Here is a 22,198-nt window from a genome sequence, read left to right as displayed (position 1 = left end):
TTACTTACATGAAAATAGATTGTTGTTTGAAATGGTGCGTATGTAGCTGAGCTGAATGAGGTATTATTGTACGTCGATACTTATAAGTGTGCATTATTGGTTTGCGTTTCATGGGAATTTTGAAATAGGAATTGTTCTGAAGTTTTATATTTTTTTCTACATGAAAAAATAGGGAAATTGAGATTTTTTCCTACGTTTTCCTACTTTTATTTTGGTTTTATTTTATTGAGTTTTTTAATCATTAGTTTCTGTAGCATCCACTTGAAAGTTGAAATGAATACCCATCAACCTATTAAACATTTCTGATTTTATAACACCATAAAAAACATAATTGTCAACATCTTCAATGGATGCAATTTTTGAACAAAAATTTATGTTCGTTTCTTTTTTTCTTTCCAAAGCTGGATGTACTGCAATGGTTGAACAATAATTTGTCAAAAATCCAGTGAGTTAAATCAATAAAAATTTCTGCTAAATTTGCCAAAAATACATGAAAAAAATTCTAAAAGTGTGTTAAAATATAAAAACACTAAAAAAAACAGAAAAAAATTAAAAATAATAAAATCACTGAAAATCAACGAAGCATGACAAAATTTTGGTGAAAATTATTGTCAAAAATGCAAAAGTAAAAATTTTCAAAAAGTGAAAAAAATCGGGTAAAGTTCACTGAAAATTTTAACCGTTTTTGGTGAGAGTATTTTTTTAAGTAGGTACCTAATTTTATCACGTTTCCAACATTTTTCGTGCATTTTGGAATAATTTGACTGAAATTGCAATATTTTTAGGCAATTTTTATGTGATTTCAAATTGTACTTTTGAATCTTCTGACCGTTTTTATCATTTTGGTACGTTTTGAACACTTTTTCATGCAGTTTTGTGGAAATTTCAAGTAGTTTAGTTTGGTAATTTTCACTTTTAGTGAGTTTTGTTTTTTTTGGAGTGTTTTCACCTTATTTAAAATTGCGTTTTATCGTGCAATTTTGTCAAATTTCGTTAATTTTGGGCAGTTTTTCGTTATTTAAATGCATTGACACTTGACACATTATTTCAATATGTACTTTTATTTCTCTGGTAATTTTCACTGATTTCAGTGTTCCACATCATTTTAACATTGTTTTCAACACTTTTCAAATTTCATTCTTTTTGGGTTTTACTAAAATTTTGTTACTCCTCAATTTTTGGGGATTTTTAGCCACATTTTTGTAAAAAATGGGGCCATTTGCAGTGGGCCAGACTTTTTTATTTATAAGTTTCAGCATCAGCACTGTCAGCACGATGGTGATTTTTTTTTCAGATTTTTACATTTTATGACCTGGAGCCTGTTCTAATCAATAAAATAAAGTCAAACTTGGCGAATGGGGTTCTCTTGGACGCTAGAAATGACCCCTGCAGTTGAAAGGGTCAAAGTTGAAATGTACAGAAAGGTCATTTTCTTGAAGAAGCATAATTTGCCCCCAAATTGATGAAAATAGTCCAAATTCATATCATTGGTGAGTACCGCCATTGTGAACAACATATCCAAAATTCAGCTTCCTAGGTCATCCCCAACCCATTTAAGGTTGATCAGTTTTTAACAAAAAACATTTCCATGTTTGAAAAACCTTCAAAGTTTCTGGTACAAAAGGTTGGCTTCTTTTGAATGTTTTTACTTACATCATTTTATCGAGTTCTCAATACGTATCATTCGTGCATTTTGGAAAAATTTTACTGAAATTTTGGATTTTTTTTTTGTTGTTGATTTTTAACGATTTTATGGCTTTTTTGAACATAATTATGTTTCGTGCTTTTTAGCAAATGCCAATACTGAAATTTTATTGCTTTTTGGTAATTTTTGCTGTGAATGTTTTTATAACAATTTAAAACGTTTCAAAAACTCATTCATTTTACCTACCCTTAGACATAATGTACTTCCATTGAAATTTGAATAGATATTGCCAATTTTCAATTTTTTTGAAAGAAATTTTTAAATCATTCTATAATGCGTTCCGTGTACCTATTTTGTGAACATTTTACTAAAATTTCATCAGTTTTGAGTAATTTTACATTTATTCAATTTGTTTCATATTATTACTCGTTTTCAATAATCTCAAAAGCTTTTGAAAATGTTTGAAAAATAAAAATTACAAAATGACATTATTTTCTACGAGAAAACCCAGAAAAGTCTATTTTAATTCCAGATGTGGGTATCCGAAAAGAAAATGTGCGAGATCTAATTTTTCATGATACTCTCAGTCTCAATAGCATTTTCATGTCACTAAAAATGTATCAGGAGGAGTTAGGACATCAAATTTTCAAATACTTATCCTGTCATTTTAATTTTTAGTATCCAATGTTTGTGTAAAAAGTGCACGTCGTGCTTATTATTGCATTTGCTCGTTTTGATTGCTTTTATTCCAGAAGTTTTCTCTTATCAGTTAATTAGGCGATAGAAAAAATGAATCGAAGAAATCATTTGTGATATTCTGAAATCTATAGTCACTTCCTTTGCCAGATAGAACTTTTAGAAACGAGTCTTTTGGGATATGAATGGCAATTGTGAAGCACCTAATTGGAATTTAAAACCCATTTCAAGTTCAATTAACGAAGGCTTAAGTTGTAATCTGATTACAATAATTATTATTTTCAGTGGATATCCTGAAGTAATGATTTCCAATGTTTTTGAAAAGTGCACGTCGTGCCCTAATTTATTGCATTTGTTAGTTTTATTTATTTTATTCCAGAAGTTTTCTCTTATCAGTTTTAATTAGACGATAGAAAAATGAATCGAAGGAATCATTTTGTCGTATTCTAAAATCTATAGTCACTTTCCTAATTCCTTTGCCAATTGCCAGATGGAACTTTCAGAATCAGAAACAAGTCTTTTGGGATATGAATGACAATTGTGAAGCACCTACTTGAAATTTAAAACCCATTTCAAGTTCAATTAACGAAGGCTTAAGTTGTAATCTGATTATAATAATTATTTTCAATTTCAGTGGGTACCCTGAAGTAATGATTGACCTAGAACCTGACATCGATGGAAGCTGAATGATAGCTAGCAGAGATTTCGACTTTCGAGACTATACAAAATGTTGTGGTAGGTTTAGGTTTCACCTAGCAAACACTACCAGACGGAAATTTTAATTTCAACGCCATTCACACCATTCTCTTTACATTATTCATCACCTTATATGTGGTATATTTCGTTAGAATAGATGCAGAAAGAGAATGAAAAAAATGATTCACTACAAAAGCAAACATCTGCAGCTGGCGATAAATTATTCGAAGAGGGAAACTCCGGCGGTTGAATTTTAGTAGTAGAAACCCTGCTCCATCCCGCCTCCACCATCTATCTATGAATCAACTGAATCGAACAGCAGAAGAACGATTCGTTCATTACACGTACACTTGGGCGAACTTCGCTAAGTGGGTTGCGAGGTTTATTCAACTGCTCGATTGGTTTTCCACCTTTCTCGCGAACTGTTTTCAATTTAACGTTCATTTAGGTTTGAAAACTTGAACAGTTCGAACACGGTGAAACAAACGAGTTATATTTTTTTACTATTTACCTAATTTTTATTATTTATTGTGTCGTGTGTTTAATATTTTATTCAATTAATCAATATGAGGGAAATCGTACACATTCAAGCTGGACAATGCGGTAACCAAATCGGAGCTAAAGTAAGTTTACTCGAAGAATAGCCATCTCGATGGTATTATTATTTTTTTCTAACGCTTTTGTTTATCGTATTATCATATATCGTGTCAAAAAGGCGCCAATATCGATACTAAAGTGGCAGCTGGAATCGAAATTTATAACCTTTGTATCTTGTTTTCGTTAGTTTTAGTGCTAGAATTACGATTCGAGGTATTTCTGCAGCTTATTTTACACGTGTACGTGTCGCTCGAAATACTCAGCTTTCGATTACCGGCGAAATTCAATTGCACTTTTTCTATGGGATTCTTCGGCTTCGATCATCATTTTTAACGTTCTACGTGGCTTATGATGTATTCTTCATGCAACTAATTGCACTTCGTTTGACTACATTCTCATCGCGATTAATTTGATATTCGCTTCACGTTTCTTGGAAATTGCACGAGCCGGGTTACGCCGGTATTTTTACTCCAAGTACTCGATAAATCGTTATATGAGAAAGTACGACAACAACATGATTCATAAATCAACATCGAAATTACTCGTTAATGGCCTTAAACTAGTCGGCTGTGAAATTAGCTCTATTGATATGGATTATTACACATTGTATTGTTTCAACTCTTTCAAGTACGTGGAAAAAGGTTGGTGTACTTGTAAGACGTCCGTCTCCACTCCGTCCCTCTCGTTAACCGAATCAACTTTTATTTTTATCGTTTTATTTTTGGTCGTGAATTACGACTGCATCGAGACCGTCGAGACGTCGCTGGAAGACCGAAGACGAAGAGATTTTAGAGACGGAAATGCACGTACTCGTAGTGTAGTGATCGGTAATGAAAGGAAGTAGGCGTGCCGACTTACTTTTTAGAATTCATTCCTAAGGAAAGGTGAAGAAACGGTACATTCGGCGTATGTGCCTGTTGTGTACTTCGTAGTCGTGTACATAGTGATCGAGAGACCGTCAACATCTTACCAAATATGGTAGTCGAGAGTATCGAGCTGACTATTTCGAAACAACACGTTCGTAAAAATGAAGGAAAAAAATGACACCCACTTAATTATTCATTTACATCCGTTCTTCTTCGGTTAATAAATTGTCCTTCGTATTAATTAGAGAAATTATCGAAGTTACATTTAACTATACTAATTTAGTTTATATTATTTTTGTCTAGTTTTGGGAAATCATCTCCGATGAACACGGTATCGATGCTACCGGAACCTACCACGGTGATTCCGATTTACAATTAGAAAGAATTAATGTATATTACAATGAAGCCTCCGGTAATTATGATAATTTTCTTAATTTTTGTCGTATATTTTTAGCTTAATTTAATACGTGACCATTTTTTGTTCCTTCTTCGAACACGAATTATCGGCCGGAAATTACTCGAGAGCGATTTCGTGGAATGCTGATAAGCTTCGAGTCGCTCAGTAACAAATAGAAACTAACGAGGAGTAATTAGCGAGAATTTTATGAAATTTTTTTTATCTGTATTTGGTCAGCAGATCATCGACGGGGTGATTAATTCGATAAATATTTTAAATTTAACCGATTTTTGATGAATTTTGGAGGGAATTCGGCTCGATGCGGGTTTTCTTTCTTTTCTTTTTTTTTCGAACGAATTTTTAATCGAAATTTGGTGCATCGAATCCGGTATGTGCAGCGGGATTGGCTTGTGGCCAATGTTTCCATTTAATTTAGCGTTTGCGATGCTGGTCTAGCTTTTTTCTTTCCTCTTAATCTGTGTTACTTCGAAGTAAAAGAGAGAAAATATCGATAATTATAATAACGATTTATGGTTTCGATAGAATGAATCAATATTTGAATAAATACTTCGTTGAAAAAATTTTATCAGTAGTTTGCCAATATTTTGGTGAACAAATATGCACTAGAGTCGATAGTTGTTGAATTATTGGTGGAAAATTTGAATTTTTGGGCGAGTATTTTGGAAAAAAAAGTTGAAACAGACGAAATAGTCGGGGAGCCCGCTTAAGGATCACTTGCACCCCCCTGCCGATCCTCAGGGACACAATTTTTTTCTTAAAGAGGGAGTCCTAAGGAACATTTCTAGCCCTTGTCCTAAAAAAAAGTGGTCATTTTGATTGACAGGTCAGCCGAAATCGCAGATTTTGCGTTCCAACATAGGACTAGCATTAAATTTTTTAAACCGTTCAGAAATAGATCGAAGAGCAGGCAAAAATTCACCATCTGTCAAAATTTCAAGTGCTAAAGTGCCTTTTTCGATTTTTGGTGAATTTTCAAAAATCGAATTCTGGCCAAAATGTGAGAAAAAAATCAAAATTTTACCAAATTGACATAGAAAGCTGAAATTTGGGATATACCCTAATTTCGACCTGCCAAATCGATTGGAAACGGTTTCAAACCGTTTTGAGCAGTTCTGGAGCCTCCAGCTGATTTTTGAAACTCGAAATTCTCACAAAATTTAATCAAATGGGAGTTGGAAACCGAAATTATTGAAATTAATTCTGCAAACTAATTTCATTACGCTATGAAGTCGACTGCAGGTGAATTTCAAGTCGTTTTGGAGCCTCCAGTAAATTTTTGAAACTTGAAATTCTCACAAAATTTCATCAAATGTAGTTGGAAAGCCGAAATTAGTTCTGCAAACTAATTTCAATACTCTATGAAGTCGACTGCAGGTGAATTTCAAGTGATTTTGCGGCCTCCAGCGATTTTTTGCAAATTACTGGAGCCTCCAGTAAATTTTTGAAACTTGAAATGTCACCAAATGTAGTTGGAAAGCCGAAATTAATTCTACAAACTAATTTCAATACTCTATGAAGTCGACTGCTGGTGAATTTCAACTCATTTTGGAGCCTCCAGCGATTTTTTGAAAATTACTGGAGATTCCAGCAGATTTTTGAAACTCGAAATTCCCACAAAATTTCATCAAATTGAGTTGGAAAGCCGAAATTAATTCTGCAAACTAAATTTCAAGTCGTTTCGAAGCCTCCAGCGATTTTTTGAAAATTACTGGAGCCTCCTGTAGATTTTTGAAACTCGGAATTTTCAAAAATTTCATCAAATGGAGTTGGAAAACCGAAATTAATTCTACAAACTAATTTCATTACGCTATGAAGTCGACTGCAGGTAAATTTCAAGTAATTTTGGAGCCTCCAGTGATTTTTTGAAAATTACTGGAGCCTCCAGTAGATTTTTGAAATTCGAAATTTTCAAAAATTTTATCAAATGGATTTGGAAAGCCGAAATTAATTCTTCAAACTAAATTTCAAGTCGTTTTGAAGCTTCCAGCGATTTTTTGAAAATTACTGGAGCCTCCAGTAGATTTTTGGAACTTGAAATTTCCCCAAAATTCATAAAATTTGGGTTAGCAAGGCGAAATTCACCCTGCAAAGTAATTTCAATACAATAATATGAATCCGACTGCATGGTGGTTTCAAGTGGTTGTAAAGGTTCCAGCAATTTTTTGGAAATTTCAATTCTACTAAAAACTCTATGAAACCTTTCAAAAAGTCACTGTAGGCTCCAAAATTACTTTAACTCACCTGAAGTTGTCTTCAGATGGTGTTGAAATTAGAGTGCATAGTTAATTTCAGCTTTCCATCTCCATTTTGAGGAAATTTTGGTGAAATTTCAAGTTTCAAAAATTTACTGGAGACTCCAGTAATTTTCAAAATATTGCTAGAGGCTCCAAAACGACTTGAAATTTAGCTGCAGTCGACTTCATAACGTAACGAAATTAGTTTGCAGAATTGTTTTTGGCTTTCTAACTCCATTTGATTAAATTTTTTGAGAATTTCGAGTTTTAAAAATCTGCTGGAGGCTCCAGAACTGCTCAAAACGGTTTGAAACAGTTTCCAATCGATTTAGCTGGTCGAAAATAGGATATATCCCAAATTTCAGCTTTCTAGGTCAATTTGGTAAATTTTTGATTTTTTCTCACATTTTGGCCAAAATTTGATTTTTTGAAAATTCACCAAAAATCGAAAAAGGCACTTTAGCACTTGAAATTTTGACAGGTGATGAATTTTTGCCTGCTCTTTCGATCTACCTTTGTACGGTTTAGAAATTTTTATGCTAGTCCAAATGGCAGCCATTTTGTAAGAAAGGCCACTTTTTTTTGAGGTAAATGGCTAGAAATGTTCCTTAGGACTCCCCCTTTGAGAAAAAAGTTGTCCCTGAGGATCGGCAGGGGGTGCAAGTGATCCTTATGTGCCCCCCCCCACTAAAAGTAACTGAACTGATTGGTCACGTACGAAGATCCTATTTTCATTTTAGGAACCATTGGTTCAATTCTTATTAATTCTAAAATACTTTATTTTCGTATCAGAATATTCACACATTGTTTTTTCTTCTATTTACAGGCGGCAAATATGTACCTCGCGCTATTTTGGTCGATTTGGAACCAGGTACCATGGATTCCGTTCGTGCCGGACCTTTCGGTCAAATTTTCCGACCTGATAACTTCGTATTCGGCCAGTCTGGTGCTGGTAACAATTGGGCCAAAGGACACTACACCGAAGGTGCTGAATTGGTAGACTCAGTTTTGGATGTTGTAAGGTAAATTTTAGCGCTGATTTATCATTTTTATTGGCCCATTTCCTCCCCCCCCCCTCTTGTAAAATTCTCCGAGCCTTTTCTACATTTTAAATAAATCAAGTATTAATTTTTTACTGTTTTTTCAAATTCTAGGAAAGAAGCTGAAAGTTGCGATTGCTTACAAGGTTTCCAATTGACTCACTCGTTAGGAGGTGGTACCGGTTCCGGTATGGGTACTTTACTTATTTCAAAAATACGCGAAGAATATCCCGATAGAATAATGAACACTTACTCAGTCGTACCATCACCTAAAGTAAGTTCATCGTTAGATCAATTCGATCTTGTTCTATTATCCCGATAACATTATTCATCATTCCTTTACTAACTGTTTCTTTCTTTTACCTCTGTTCAGGTTTCAGATACCGTAGTAGAACCATACAACGCCACATTATCAGTCCACCAATTGGTCGAAAACACCGACGAAACTTACTGTATCGATAACGAAGCCTTATACGATATCTGCTTCAGAACGTTGAAACTTACCACCCCCACATACGGTGACTTGAACCATTTAGTATCGTTGACGATGTCCGGTGTAACTACCTGCTTACGATTCCCTGGTCAATTGAACGCCGATTTACGTAAATTAGCCGTCAACATGGTTCCATTCCCCCGTCTTCATTTCTTCATGCCTGGTTTCGCTCCGCTCACCTCACGAGGCAGTCAACAATACCGCGCTTTAACCGTACCCGAATTAACCCAACAAATGTTCGACGCTAAAAACATGATGGCCGCTTGCGACCCGAGACACGGAAGATATCTGACCGTCGCCGCCGTATTCCGTGGACGTATGTCGATGAAGGAAGTCGACGAACAAATGTTAAATATCCAAAACAAGAACTCCAGCTACTTCGTCGAATGGATCCCGAACAATGTTAAGACTGCCGTTTGTGATATCCCACCCAGAGGTTTGAAAATGTCCGCCACTTTCATCGGTAACTCGACCGCCATCCAAGAACTGTTCAAACGTATCTCCGAACAATTTACCGCTATGTTCCGTCGTAAAGCTTTCTTGCATTGGTACACCGGAGAAGGTATGGACGAAATGGAATTCACCGAAGCCGAATCCAACATGAACGATTTAGTATCCGAATACCAACAATACCAAGAAGCCACCGCCGACGAAGATGCCGAATTCGAAGACGAACAAGAACAAGACGTCGATGAAAATTAAATTACCCTCGCCTTTCCTCTTCTCTTCTGATCTTATTTGTACGATGAGAGCTTATCAGCTGAGCTTTTTTTGTGTCGAATTCCTCCCCCTTTTTTCTTTTGTATCCTTTTGTCCTGAATGTTTTTTCTTTTTTTACTGCTTACGTCGTAATATTTTATGTACCATATTTATTAAAACCGTTAAAACCTAAGAATCACCCCTCCTTATTAATTTTCGCGCCGCATTTAATCCTCTTTACTTTTCTCTCTCTCTTCGTTACGTTTCCCGGTGTTTTTCTGTATGTATGTGTGTGTCTTGTTCGTTCTCAGTGAGCTACCTAGTACCTACCCTTTTTTTTCTCATTCCTCTGCCAATTCCGGTAGCATGACGTATTAATGTTGTAATACGATGATAACTACTATTGTCCTACTATTACTGTGTTTTTATATTATTTTTATTTGGCAAATATATACAGATTTACATTTTTGTTTAATTTGTAGTCTTTGGTGTATGTCTGAGCGGAAGCAAGGCTGTTTCAGATGAGCTGGATTGAGTTATGAGGTCGAAGACCGGCGTATTTTTAATTTTCCTTAGCTAGACTCTGGAATTGCGAATGAGTTTTAAATTCAGTATGATGAACGAATGAACGAGTACGTGATACGAATTATCTATGATATTTTGGAACTGGAAATGTTTTCGATGGTTTGAAGGAATTTAAATGTCAAAAACGTATTCGTAATTTTGAACTTCATGTTAAATGTTTCGGTGTGTGAATTAATTTTCTACGAATTTGAATTTTTTGCAGATAGGTTCTGTTTACTCGAATAGGGGCCTCTGGGATGAGCGCATGGTCACCTATTTCGTTTTGGAGCATGAAAAATCAAATAGCTTCACTCTCAAAAACCTAGTTTTCGGCCACATTTCAGCTGCGATGTTCAAGATCTCAATTTTAATACCAGCATAAAAAATATCATTTCCTGCAGTAATACTGGAGTGCCCAAAAGTCAGTTTACGCCATCAAAAATCACAACTAATTCAAGAACTAAGCCTCCTAAAGAAAAACTAATGACATTGATCTGATAGGAAATTTTCTTCATTGTCATTTTTCTCTAGGATGCACCGTTCGCCGGAAAAATCAACTTTTATGTCAAAAAACGTGAATTAAAAATAATTCAGCAGTCAAGTTCAGCTATTTTTAACATGATTCCCATAAATTGATGAAATATAAATGATCTTTTCAAAAAAAACACGTCATTTTTTTTTTACAAAAACGCCAGACCTTGGAGGGGGGGGGGGGGGGTGCTACCAAAATCAAATTTTGTAAAAATGAAAAAAAATCGAGTGATATGTTAAAATGTGTTTTTTTTTGGGTTTATAAACACGAATCTGAGGTACTTTTTTTCCTCAGTACTCTGGGCCCATGGATGGGGAGGTGCTATACCGAAATAAAATTTTGTAAAAATTGAAAAAATCGAGTGATACGTCAAAATGTGGGCTTTTTGGTTCGAGAAACACAAATCTGAAGTCCTTTTTTCACTCAGCCCCTGTGGGGAGGTGCTGCCAAAATAAAATTTTGAAAAAATTCACAAAAATTCGAGTAAGAAGTGTACATATTAAAATACAGGTTTTTTTGGTTTACGCAGTCGCGGTTTTAAAGCAAGTTGAATAAAAGAACTTTTGCTTTATTCACTTACAATTACGTCGCGTTAATTTATGTAGTTGAAATGTAATCGCATTTGAGACGAGATATCTCAAGAATGGTAGCACCTCCTCAATGGCCCCGAGGGGTTTGAGGGAAAAAAGGACCTCAGATTCGTGTTTCTCGACCCAAAAAACCTATATTTTGACATATCACTAGATTTTTTTCATTTTTACAAAATTTGATTTTGGTAGCACCTCCCCCCAAGGGGTTTGAGGGAAAAAAGGACCTCAGATTCGTGTTTCTCGACCCAAAAAACCTCCATTTTGACATATCACTCGATTTTTTTTTCATTTTTACAAAAGTTGATTTTGGTAGCACCCCCCCCCCCACAGGGTCTGACGTTTTTGTAAATAACTTTTTTTTGCCGTGTTTTTTTTTGAAACGATCACATTTATATTTCATCAAATAATGGGAATTATGTTAAAAATAGCTGAACTTGACAGCTGAATCAATTTTAAATTTATTTTTTCCCCACTTTTTTTAATTTTTTTTTTTAATTTACGTTTTTTGACATAAAAGTTGATTTTTCCGGCGAACGGTGCATCCTAGAAAAAAACGACAAGGAAGAAAATTGTAGAGGATAAAATCTTCTATCAAATCAATGTCATTAATTTTTCTTTAGGAGGCTTAGTTCTTGAATTTTATTATATGTGATTTTTGATGGCGTAAACTGACTTTTGGGCATTCCAGTATACCGGAAAGCGTGATTAGGCAGCTTCAACTCTGCGAATTTTCCATTTTGATCACATTATTCAAACTACCATCGCGTTTAGAGACTCATTTTCAAGTGAAAAGAATAACATGTGGGTCTCGAAGGGTGAAGACAGAATATAATATGAATTCAAAATTACCAAAGTTGCAGCAGTTTGTTCACATTTTGTGGACAATTTTTATTTTTTACACATTTATTGGAAAAAAAATTGGGCTTCTAAAAATACAATTTTTTCCATAAATATCAAAATCTGGTATCAAAACATGAATTCAGTTGAAATATAACCAACCACCAGCCTCAAAAAATTTAGAACCGTGTAGAATCTTAAATTTTTTGATTGGATTTCGTTTTAATTATCGCAGATCAAAACACGGGTAAATAAAAATTCTATAAAAATAGGAAAATATTTATTGATGAAACAAAATGAAACAAAACAAAATATAAAATATCTTAAGCCTAGATAGGTACCTAAATAATTTTCGTGCAGTAAAAAAATATAAATATATAAGTAAATAAATGCCCCATTCTATAACAAAATGAAAATTTTAATCACAATAAATATATAAGTAAATAAATGACCCATTCTATAACAAAATGAAAAGTTTAATCACAATTTATTTATGAACTAGATAATAGTACTAACTACTTACTGATTAACCAAAAATTGAGAATTATTCTTAAAATATAAACAGCCGATTGAGAATTATTCTTAAAAATATAAATTTCAGTCTCAGTCGAGTGCAATAAAAAAATAGGGTAACAATGTTACAGAATAATTGAGAATAAGTTTAAGATAGGTAAAGGTAACATGAGTATCTACATACATAATTTCATAATTCATTAATCAGCATTTTTATTGACAGTTGAAGTTTGTATTTTTTGATAATAATGTCTGAATCAGAAATAAAGGAAAATGCCCAGATCCACTTACTTGATTGTAAAATTTTGAAGAAAAAAAAAAGTAAAGAAGTACCTATATTTTACGGTAGTTACAATCACAAAATATAATATTTTTAATTTTGTAATGTTTTCCATATAATTGTAGCATCGCATTTTAAATCCCTTATGGCAAGATAGTTAATTTTCATTATGCCTCAAAGTCAAAGAACCTTAGTCTGGCACACAACAATAAGGGTATCTGCATCCCTCCTATCACGCCACCCCTTGGGCATGTTTAATTCACTGTGCATTCTAAACACACTATTAGTCGACTGAAGGTGGTGGCCGGTCATTTTAGAACCGCCAGTAACTTTTTAAAAATTTTAGCGCGTGAATTTTGGCTTTCCAACTTCATTTTTGGTATCCTAAATTTAGCTTTCTACAAATAGGTTGATCAGGTAAAAGTATGATTTTTTCCCCTTCTTTTTATAGCACCTCTGAAATTTTAGCTGGTGATGGTAGGGCACTACACAATATGGGTATGCTCATCCACCATTTTGTTCCTGACCGATGTTATCAGCCATAAGAATGCATACAATTTTTCGCGAAAAAATTACAAATTTTTCGATTGTTCGCGAGTTTTGGTGAACTTTTAATTAGTCTTAAATTAAAGCCAATGAAATTCCCTATCGATTGATACTAATTTTTCATCATTTAGAGGAAAATTAACGTTTTAATGAATACTTTTATTTACCGCATTTTTCATACCATATATGTCAACTTTAAACTAAAAATTGTCGAACTTTTCAGTAAACTTATGCATATGTTGATATACCAAAATGTTCGGAATTTCATCCTCTTTAAAATGATTTTTTACCGAAAGCTGTAGAAGCAACCGTTCAAAAGTATTCGAAGTTTAAAGTTGCGAAAACAAGGCAAAAACCAGCTACGGACAGTAAGTATTGAACTTTGGACTAAAATTACTCGAAATGTTCAGTGGACACCTAGGTATTTTAATATATCAAAATGTTCGGTATTTCTTCCTCTTTAAAATGCTTTTTTACCGAAAGCTCTACCTTCAACCGTTCGAAAGTAATTGAAGATAATGTCACCAAAATGTTCAAATTGTGTTATCACTGTTATCAATTCAAACAATGTGTTGATGAATAATCTATTTCCGCAACTTTGATCTTCAATTACTTTTGAACGGTTGAAGGTAGAGCTTTCGGTAAAAAAGCATTTTAAAGAGGAAGAAATACCGAACATTTTGATATATTAAAATACCTAGGTGTCCACTGAAAATTTCGAGTAATTTTAGTTCAAAGTTCAATACTTACTGTCCGTAGCTGGGTTTTGCCTTGTTTTCGCAACTTCAAACTTCGAATACTTTTGAACGGTTGCTTCTACAGCTTTCGGTAAAAAATCATTTTAAAGAGGAAGAAATACCGAACATTTTGATATATTCAAGTATGCATAGTTTTACTGAAAATTTCGACAATTTTTAGTTCAAAGTTGGCATATATGGTATGAAAAATGCGGTAAAGAAAAGTATTCATTAAATCGTTAATTTTCCTCTAGATGATGAAAAATTAGTATCAATCGATAGGGAATTTCATTGGCTTTAATTTAAGACTAATTAAAAGTTCACCAAAACTCGCGAACAATCGAAAAATTTGTAATTTTTTCGCGAAAAATTGTATGCATTCTTATGGCTGATAACATCGGTCAGGAACAAAATGGTGGATGAGCATACCCATATTGTGTAGTGCCCTAGTGATGGGCGGAGATGGAGTTTCTTGAGGATATGGAGCAGCCTTTGATATTTCATTAATTCATTGCTTTCACTGTGCACCAAGTTCTTCATTTTATGACTGAATGTCAATTGCACAGCGCTAGTGCACACCGTATAATCAGCATTTCTAATGTAGTAGAAATGCGTAAAAATTCAGGATTTTGAGATCCTAGGGTTTTTTCAAAAATACTCATAACTTTTTCAAACAGCTTCTGCGCATGCAAAGGATTTCCTGAATTAAGATAAGCAGAGCCTAGAATTGTAAGCATTCTTGCAACCTCAACGCTACCATGCCCAAACTTCTTCTCCTGAATTTTTATAGCCTGTTCAATGACGACTATTTCTTTCTGATAATCGCCCAATGCCTTATAGTTGAAGCTCAATTCCATTAGAGTAGTAGCCACTGAATCATGCTCAGCACCATAGTGTTTTTTTTTAATTTTTAAAGCTCGTTCTAAAAATTCCAAGTTTTTATCATGAAATCCTAATGCATCACAACATTTACTCAAGTTATTGAGAATACCTAACATTTCAAAGTGATCAATACCATAATATTTCTCTCGACTTTTCATGACACGTTCGAATAACTGAAATGCTTCTTCGTGATTCTTCAATTCTGCAAGAGCAATCCCCAAATTCACAAGCATAATATTGACTTTGTAATGATCACGGCCATAATGCATCTCTGCAATAGATACTGCTTTTTCACATAATTCCTTATCTATTTGAAAATCTCCCAAAGCTCTGTATGCTTGACTTAGATCTAATAATGTGTTAGCAAGTTCAATGTGCTCAGTGCCATAAATCTTTTTCTGAATTTCCAAAGCTTGATGTAAAGCTTTCTTGCATTGCTCATAATCACCTAAAGCTTTATAAGTGGTGCCCAAGTTCTTAAGTGTACTGACAAGTTCTGGGTGATCACTTCCATAATGTTTCTGTTTGATTTGTAGAGCTTGCTCTAATTGTTTCTTTGCAGCAAGAAAATCTCCTGAACCCATAGAGACTGCACTGAGATTATTGAGTGTAGTAGCAATCGAAACATGATCAGATTCTAAGTGTTTTTGTTGAAGTTTCAAAGCGTTTTCAAGGCATTCTTTCTGTTTTTGAGAATTACTCAAAGCTCCATAAGCATTACCAAGGTTGATCAATGTTTTAGCCATTCTCAAATAATCGGTATTATGTTTCTCTTGAATTTTTAGAGCTTGTTCTAGTAAGTCTTTCTTCTTTAATTGATCACCTAAATTTCCATAAGCTATACTCAAGCTTATCAAAGCTTCAATTAATTCAGAGCTATCAGTACCATGGTATTTTTCTTGAATTCTTAAAACACGTTCTAAAACATCCTTATGCTTATGAGGATTCTTCATTTTTGCATAGGTTTCACCTAAATCCATCAATGTTTCAACTAGGCCAATGTTTTCAGAGCCATGATTACTTTCTAGAATTTTTAAAGCTTGTTTCAGTAATTCTTCTGCTTTTTGGTAGTTACCATCAGCCTGCTCAACTCTACCCATTTCTATTAATACTTCAGCAGTTTTGGGGTGACTTGAACCACGATGGTTCTCTCGCAACTTTAAAAATTCTGGCAAACATTCTTTAGCTTTAGAACTATAATTGGATGATGTAGCATCTAGTTTACACCCATTAGAATCATGTAGGTGGCGATAAACAAAGCAAGATTCTAAAGCTTCAGCTATTTTATCAGCATTTCTTTCATCACTGTCACTCGTATTTTTCACCTTGAAAGCCTCAACAGTTTCAATATGACCTTTGTAGACAGCTAGATTTAATGGTATATCGCCATAAATATTTTTCATGTTTAGGTCAGCTCCTTTCTTTATCAGGTATTTTACAATGTTTGAATGGCCCTTCTGTGCAGCACAATGCAAAATCGTGTAATTATTACCATCTGTAGCATTAATATTCACTCTTTCATCTTTCAATAGAATTTTTACTGTTTCAAGGTGATTATGCAGAACTGCCAATTCTATTGCAGTGGCATCTTGAGCGCTTCTTCCATTTACATTACATTCATTTTCCAATAAAAGTTCAACAATACTGGCATAACCTCCACCAGCTGCCAAGTGAAGTGGTGTAATTTCCTCATCACAAACAATATTGGTTTTAGCTCCTGCTTTTATTAATTTTTCAACACTTTTTCTACTGCCAGTTAGCACAGCTGCGCATAATGGAGTGTAACTATGTGATGTTCTAACATCAACACTTGCACCTTTATCAAGTAACACTTCAATAACGTCTAAATGTCCATGTTGAGCTGCACAATATAAGGGTGTAAAATTATCTGGATTTTTAGCATTGACATCAGCATTTCTTTGTATCAATGTTTCAACAACCTCTTTGTGACCACGTGCTGCAGCAACATGTATAGGTTCTAGACCTTCTTTTCCCTTGGCACAAATATTGGCACCATTTTTTATCAACAATTTAGTAAGTTCACAATTTCCGTTCGCAGCCACAAAGTGTAGAGGTGTTTCATTGTCAAGCTTGGATGATTTACAATTAGCATTAGCTCCGTTTGCCAATAAATATTTAGCAACGTTCACAGTACTTATTTGAGCTGCTAAATGTAATAATGTCAGGTCGTTGTACCCTTTAGCATTAATTAAGAGATGATGAGCATTTTCATGCTGTAGCGTCGACCGTATATAATGGACGAATAATTCAAATGGCAGGAAATGACGCCCACATTTTGGATGCAGAATCCTGGAAACGTTCTGCACATGCGCCAAACATGATGCTTACGGCGCTGGCGGAGAGAGAGACGGTTCCCTGGTTCAACCCACGTTCAACCAGTAAACCGTCTCTCTCTCCACCAGCACCGTAAACGTCATGTTTGGCGCATGAGCAGAAGATTTCCAGGATTCTGCATCCAAAATCTAGGCTTCACATTTTGTCATTTTTTCACCGTTGAATTATTCGTCCATTATATACGGTCGACGTGCTGTAGTAATAACTTCAAAATGTGTAGATTGCCTTTCAAAACTGCCAACTCAACCGGCGTGTAATTATCTTTATTTTTTACATGAATGTTTGCTTTGTTTTCAAGAAAAATTCTGACCGCTTTTTCTTTTGACGACTTTACAACTAAATGTAATGTAGTATCGCCTTTATTGTTTTTAGCATTCACATCAGATTTATTTCGTATTAAAGCTTCAATGATGTTTGCATTGCAATCTCGTAAAGCAGATGTATGCAATGGTGTAAAATCTTCTCTGTCCTTAGAATTAGTATCAGCACCTTTATCCAATAAAAGCTGGACAATCTCATAGTATCCTTTTTCAGCAGCTGAATGGAGTGGTGTAATATCATCACTACTTGATCTAACATTAACATTGGCACCTTTATTTAGCAATACTCTAACAATACCAAGATTTCCATATTCTGCAGCAATATGTAGCGGGGTATCACCTTGCAGTGACCTTGAATTAATATTCGCACCTCTTTCTATTAAAGCACAAGCAATTTCTTGGTCACCATTTTTTGCCGAGTAGTGTAGAGCTGTCCACATATTATCACTTACAGCAGTCACATCGGCATTCTTTGCAAGTAAGAATTTAACTGGCCCCAAACAACCATATTTTGATGCTATGTGCAGTAATGTTAGATTACGTGCAGCTTTATCAACATGATTAACATTCATCTTCTCTCCTAACAGAATTTTCATAATTCGGCGTTAACATCTCGTGGCCGCGCCACCATCGCCTTGCTGAAAGGGGGACTTTTTGTAGAGAATCGCATTCATTCGCATCTCGACAAGTCGAGTGTGCGCGTGTGTAAGCGTGCGTAAGTATGGAAATATCCCCCTTTCAGCATGATAACACGTATTTCATGCATTTCACCGCCAGAGTGCAACACATGTTTGTTGACGCCGAATCTTGGTGTGATTATTTTTTACAGCACAATGTAAAGATGTTAACCTCTCAATGTTGGTAATCCTGAGATCAGCACCATTTTTCAGTAGGCATTCAACAGCACTTTTATGACCATTTTGAGCAGCCATATGCAGAGGTGTATTTCTATCATTGTCTACATCATTAACACCTACACTTCTCTCTTTCACTATGAACTCCACAATATCTTTTCTTCCATAAGCAGCAGCAACATGTAGTGGAGTTTGTCCATTTATATCTTTCGCATTAAGGCTCAAATTATGACTATAAACAAATTTAAAAGTGTCAAGATTAGGACCCCTGGCAGCCAAATGCAAAGCAGTCTGTAAGTTGAAACATTTGGAGTTGAAATCAGCTCCTAGTTTCTGAGAATCGTTCAAGTCATCAAGATTTCCGTCAACCAAAGCAGAAAACATTCTTTCCTGATTGGCAATAGCAGCTAAGCTTGCTGTGTATTTTTCTCTCAATTTGACAGGATCATCATGTAATAACTTTCCAATGTTACGCATATTTTTCATAAAATTTTCTTCAGAAAGTTCTTTAGCATTTAATATAAGCGCTATTAAAGGATTAGATAGCAATAATGCATCAATTAAAACATCACTATGGGCAATATAGTCACGCAATGGTCTCCCGATCAATAAAGGAGCATTATCGTCAAGAAAAAATATATTTCGTGGTAGTGAATTTCTTAGCTCGCCAAAGATTGTCATTATATCAAGAACCAGCATCTCCAAAGTAGATTGTAATTCGTTGTCCTTTTTATAGGAGGGAAATTTTTCAACTATTTGATCATGATCACGCAATCCATGATCCTTTAAAATACTTCTAAGTACAGATAATTTTCTGTCAAGTTCACCTTGATAATTTTCCCCTATTTTCAAACCATAATCTTGATCATTTTTACCACTTCCACCAGAGCCTAGTGTAGTATTCATCTCTTCAATTCCTTCGACTTCTTTGACTTCAACTTGAGCAATATACAAAATTTTATACAAAATAACATTCAGTTGTGGATCCTCTGATCTAGATATAATGCTCCCATGAATTTGTAGCACCAGATTGGCAAGTCGTTTAAAATCATCAGTACCGACTTTTGGTAAAATATTAGCTTCTATTTGATCAATAAAAAGGCTGATTTCTTTTTTGTCACAACTCTGAAGTTTTTTCACTCCAAATAGAAAAAAATCCATACTTTCATGAATGTAGTCAGTCTTGGATCGAATCATCGGGCGTTTTTTCGAATCAATAATTTTTCGTATATCGTTGAATCGTTCTTTTTCAAAATCTGTCATACTTTTGATTTTACTTTTGTACTCCATAACACATGTTTCTATGTTATTTAGTTCTTTTGACATGAACTCATTGATAATCATGGGAAGTATTGAAATATTACGAAGTGCGACGGAAAATTCTTTCATTTCAGAAGATTTCTTACTTTTCATAATTTTTTCCAACAACGCTAAAATTATTTTGAGTTTTTTGTCATGTAAAATTTCTTTAATTGTGACACCAACTTTATTAATATCATTTTGAATATCATCAAAAAAAAATTTACTTTTTACATTTTTTTCTATTCCTGCTCTCATATTGAGAGAATAGGCATGTGAAAGCGAGTCACGTAAATCTTTAATTATAGTAGCAGTATTTTTAGATAGAGAAAATAGCAAAAGTTTGCTAGTAGCATCGGATAACTTTGGAGACTCCCAAGTATTTTTCAAATTTTCACCAATAACTTGCAATGCCCTGATAATACACAGCTGGCCTGTTCTATTTTTAGGATTTGCTGACGATGCTCGAGTTATATAACAACTCATTATGTGTAGAGAATAGATATCTCTAACTTGACAAAAATCACTATACAACTCAGCAAACTGAGGATTTTTCTTGATGATCCTTGCAACACCCTCTTCTCGCACTAAACCGGGGAGTTTTGCAAGTTCAAACGAGTCAACAATTTCCATAATTTCAAGTTTTTTTGCAAAATTCATTAAAAATGAGAGTATTTTCTTTTTATTCAAAACAGCGCGACAAAGTCCATTCAATTCCTGTTGTTCTACATGCGAGGAAATAAAACTAGTCAAACAAAATTCTACTTCTTCCCAAGGCAATTCATTGTAAGTAGATTTCAATTGTCGCTTCAGTACATGAATATTTTGCGCGATAAATCTTGTAATAAAGATGAATTTGTCGTCAACTTCTTTATCACTACTCGAATACTCGACATTTAATAAATTGATATTTTCTAGCACTAAATTGATACGTTCTTTTATATTATTCAGCTTATTTTTCGTTTTCTGAACCGATTCAACGGGATTTGAGAAGAAACGAAGATTAATTAATCTATCTTCAACGAAAATTTCCATCTGATTTGACAACGATACATTTTTAAACCTTAGTTCTTCATAAGCTCTAGAGAGAACTTGTTCCAATTTTTCCGAATGTTCTACAAAATAATTACTGGGCCATTTATCGATTAGAGTTTCAAGAAGTTTAGCATTGCTCGAACGTACAGCATAATAAAAAGCAGTATGACACGTTTCATCTTCATCATCAGGCTTCGGGAAGTCTTTACCAACATTTTCAGATAAACGAAACAAAATACTAGTGAAACTAAATATGTGATCTAAAATAGCAATGTTATCACATTTACAGGCCAGGATAATTAAATTGGTCGTTTTGATAATATTGCCTGAATCGTTATAATAAGTTTTCAACGTTTCTGAACTTTCTTCGCCACTGATGAACTCGATTATTGATTCGTAGGTTTTAAAATCATCGATATTACCTTCGTTTATGGCTGTATGAAGTCTTGACAGAATAAGAAGGTAGAGGTTCTTGGATTTCGGTTTTCCATGATAGTTGAGCTGTTTGTATCTTTGCACGAATTTTTTTTTGGACTTGAATGATTGAGATAAGAACCACTCGTCTTCTTTAGAGGAACTGAGTTGTTGAGACATGGCAAATTAAAAAACAATAGCCGGACACAGCAGTTGATCCCAGGATATTTACAACGCTAGCTGCTTCCAAGCACTGAAAATCGACAAATTAATAAAACAACTGCACATATAAGTACATACTAGATTAGAAATACTATTTGGCTGATTTCTACATCGCTTTTGAAAACTTTGCAAGGGTGTATACGTACAGGGTGACCAGAAATATAATATAGGTTGGCAACGTGAAATAGATGCATATGATTGGTGGAATGTTATCTCTCCAGACCAACAACCAATCATGTGCTATCATTATTATCATTCACTGTGACCAACCAAAGTATTTAGTAGAAAACTTTTTCATAGATACTCGATATTTCTAGGCACCCTGTATGTATATGTACTTGGTTTTACACCTAAAAGAAATGCATCTAGGCAAGCACTTCAACTTACATCGTATAATTGCAACTGCAACAGTGCATCTGAAAACTGCTCGAGCTTTTCTACACTTTGCATATCACAATGGAAGAAAATCTTGCGTTAATGAAGTGTTCGTTCAACGATGGTTGTTCTTTCGTTGTAATTTAGTTGTAATAAGAAAACAAAATCAAACTTGACCTGAGGCTGAAATGAAATGATTACTAGATTACTTTTAGATTAACGAAGAATTTTCTACAAAATATTACCAATTAATAAATGAGACAAGTTACCTGTGGCTGTTTCAAATTCTACAATACACTCATATATTTGCCATAATTTGAAGAGATGAAGGATCAAGGAAGAGATCCACGTATCACTAATCATTTCGCTAATCACTCATTCATAACAAACAATCAACACGTGATATATTTTTTTTTCTGTTCAAAAGGCAAAATCCTTGTCCTTGAAAAGCTTGTTGTT

General features: G+C 34.3%; 2 protein-coding genes across 2 annotated transcripts; one reads left to right on the top strand and one right to left on the bottom strand.

Annotated features, from left to right (window-relative positions):
• Positions 1–3,455: 3,455 nt before the first annotated feature.
• LOC135848584 (tubulin beta-1 chain) lies at positions 3,456–9,629 on the top strand. Its single transcript, XM_065368521.1, has 5 exons — positions 3,456–3,660; positions 4,804–4,912; positions 7,979–8,174; positions 8,307–8,466; positions 8,566–9,629. Exons 1-5 carry the CDS (start codon positions 3,604–3,606, stop codon positions 9,385–9,387), a joined length of 1,344 nt encoding a protein of 447 aa, XP_065224593.1. The 5' UTR covers positions 3,456–3,603; the 3' UTR covers positions 9,388–9,629.
• A 2,544-nt stretch (positions 9,630–12,173) lies between these two features.
• Positions 12,174–22,148, bottom strand: LOC135833859 (uncharacterized). The gene is made up of 5 exons (XM_065347670.1): positions 22,009–22,148; positions 21,752–21,922; positions 18,312–21,395; positions 17,398–18,143; positions 12,174–17,209 (listed from the first exon to the last, which is right to left on the bottom strand). Exons 3-5 carry the CDS (start codon positions 21,320–21,322, stop codon positions 14,538–14,540), a joined length of 6,429 nt encoding a protein of 2,142 aa, XP_065203742.1. The 5' UTR covers positions 21,323–21,395; positions 21,752–21,922; positions 22,009–22,148; the 3' UTR covers positions 12,174–14,537.
• Between the last annotated feature and the right edge of the window lie 50 nt (positions 22,149–22,198).

Source organism: Planococcus citri, chromosome 1 (genome assembly GCF_950023065.1).
Source record: "Planococcus citri chromosome 1, ihPlaCitr1.1, whole genome shotgun sequence".
Lineage (NCBI taxonomy): Eukaryota > Metazoa > Arthropoda > Insecta > Hemiptera > Pseudococcidae > Planococcus > Planococcus citri.
Note: the sequence above shows the minus strand (reverse complement) of the source record. Positions and strands in the feature narration are given on the sequence as shown.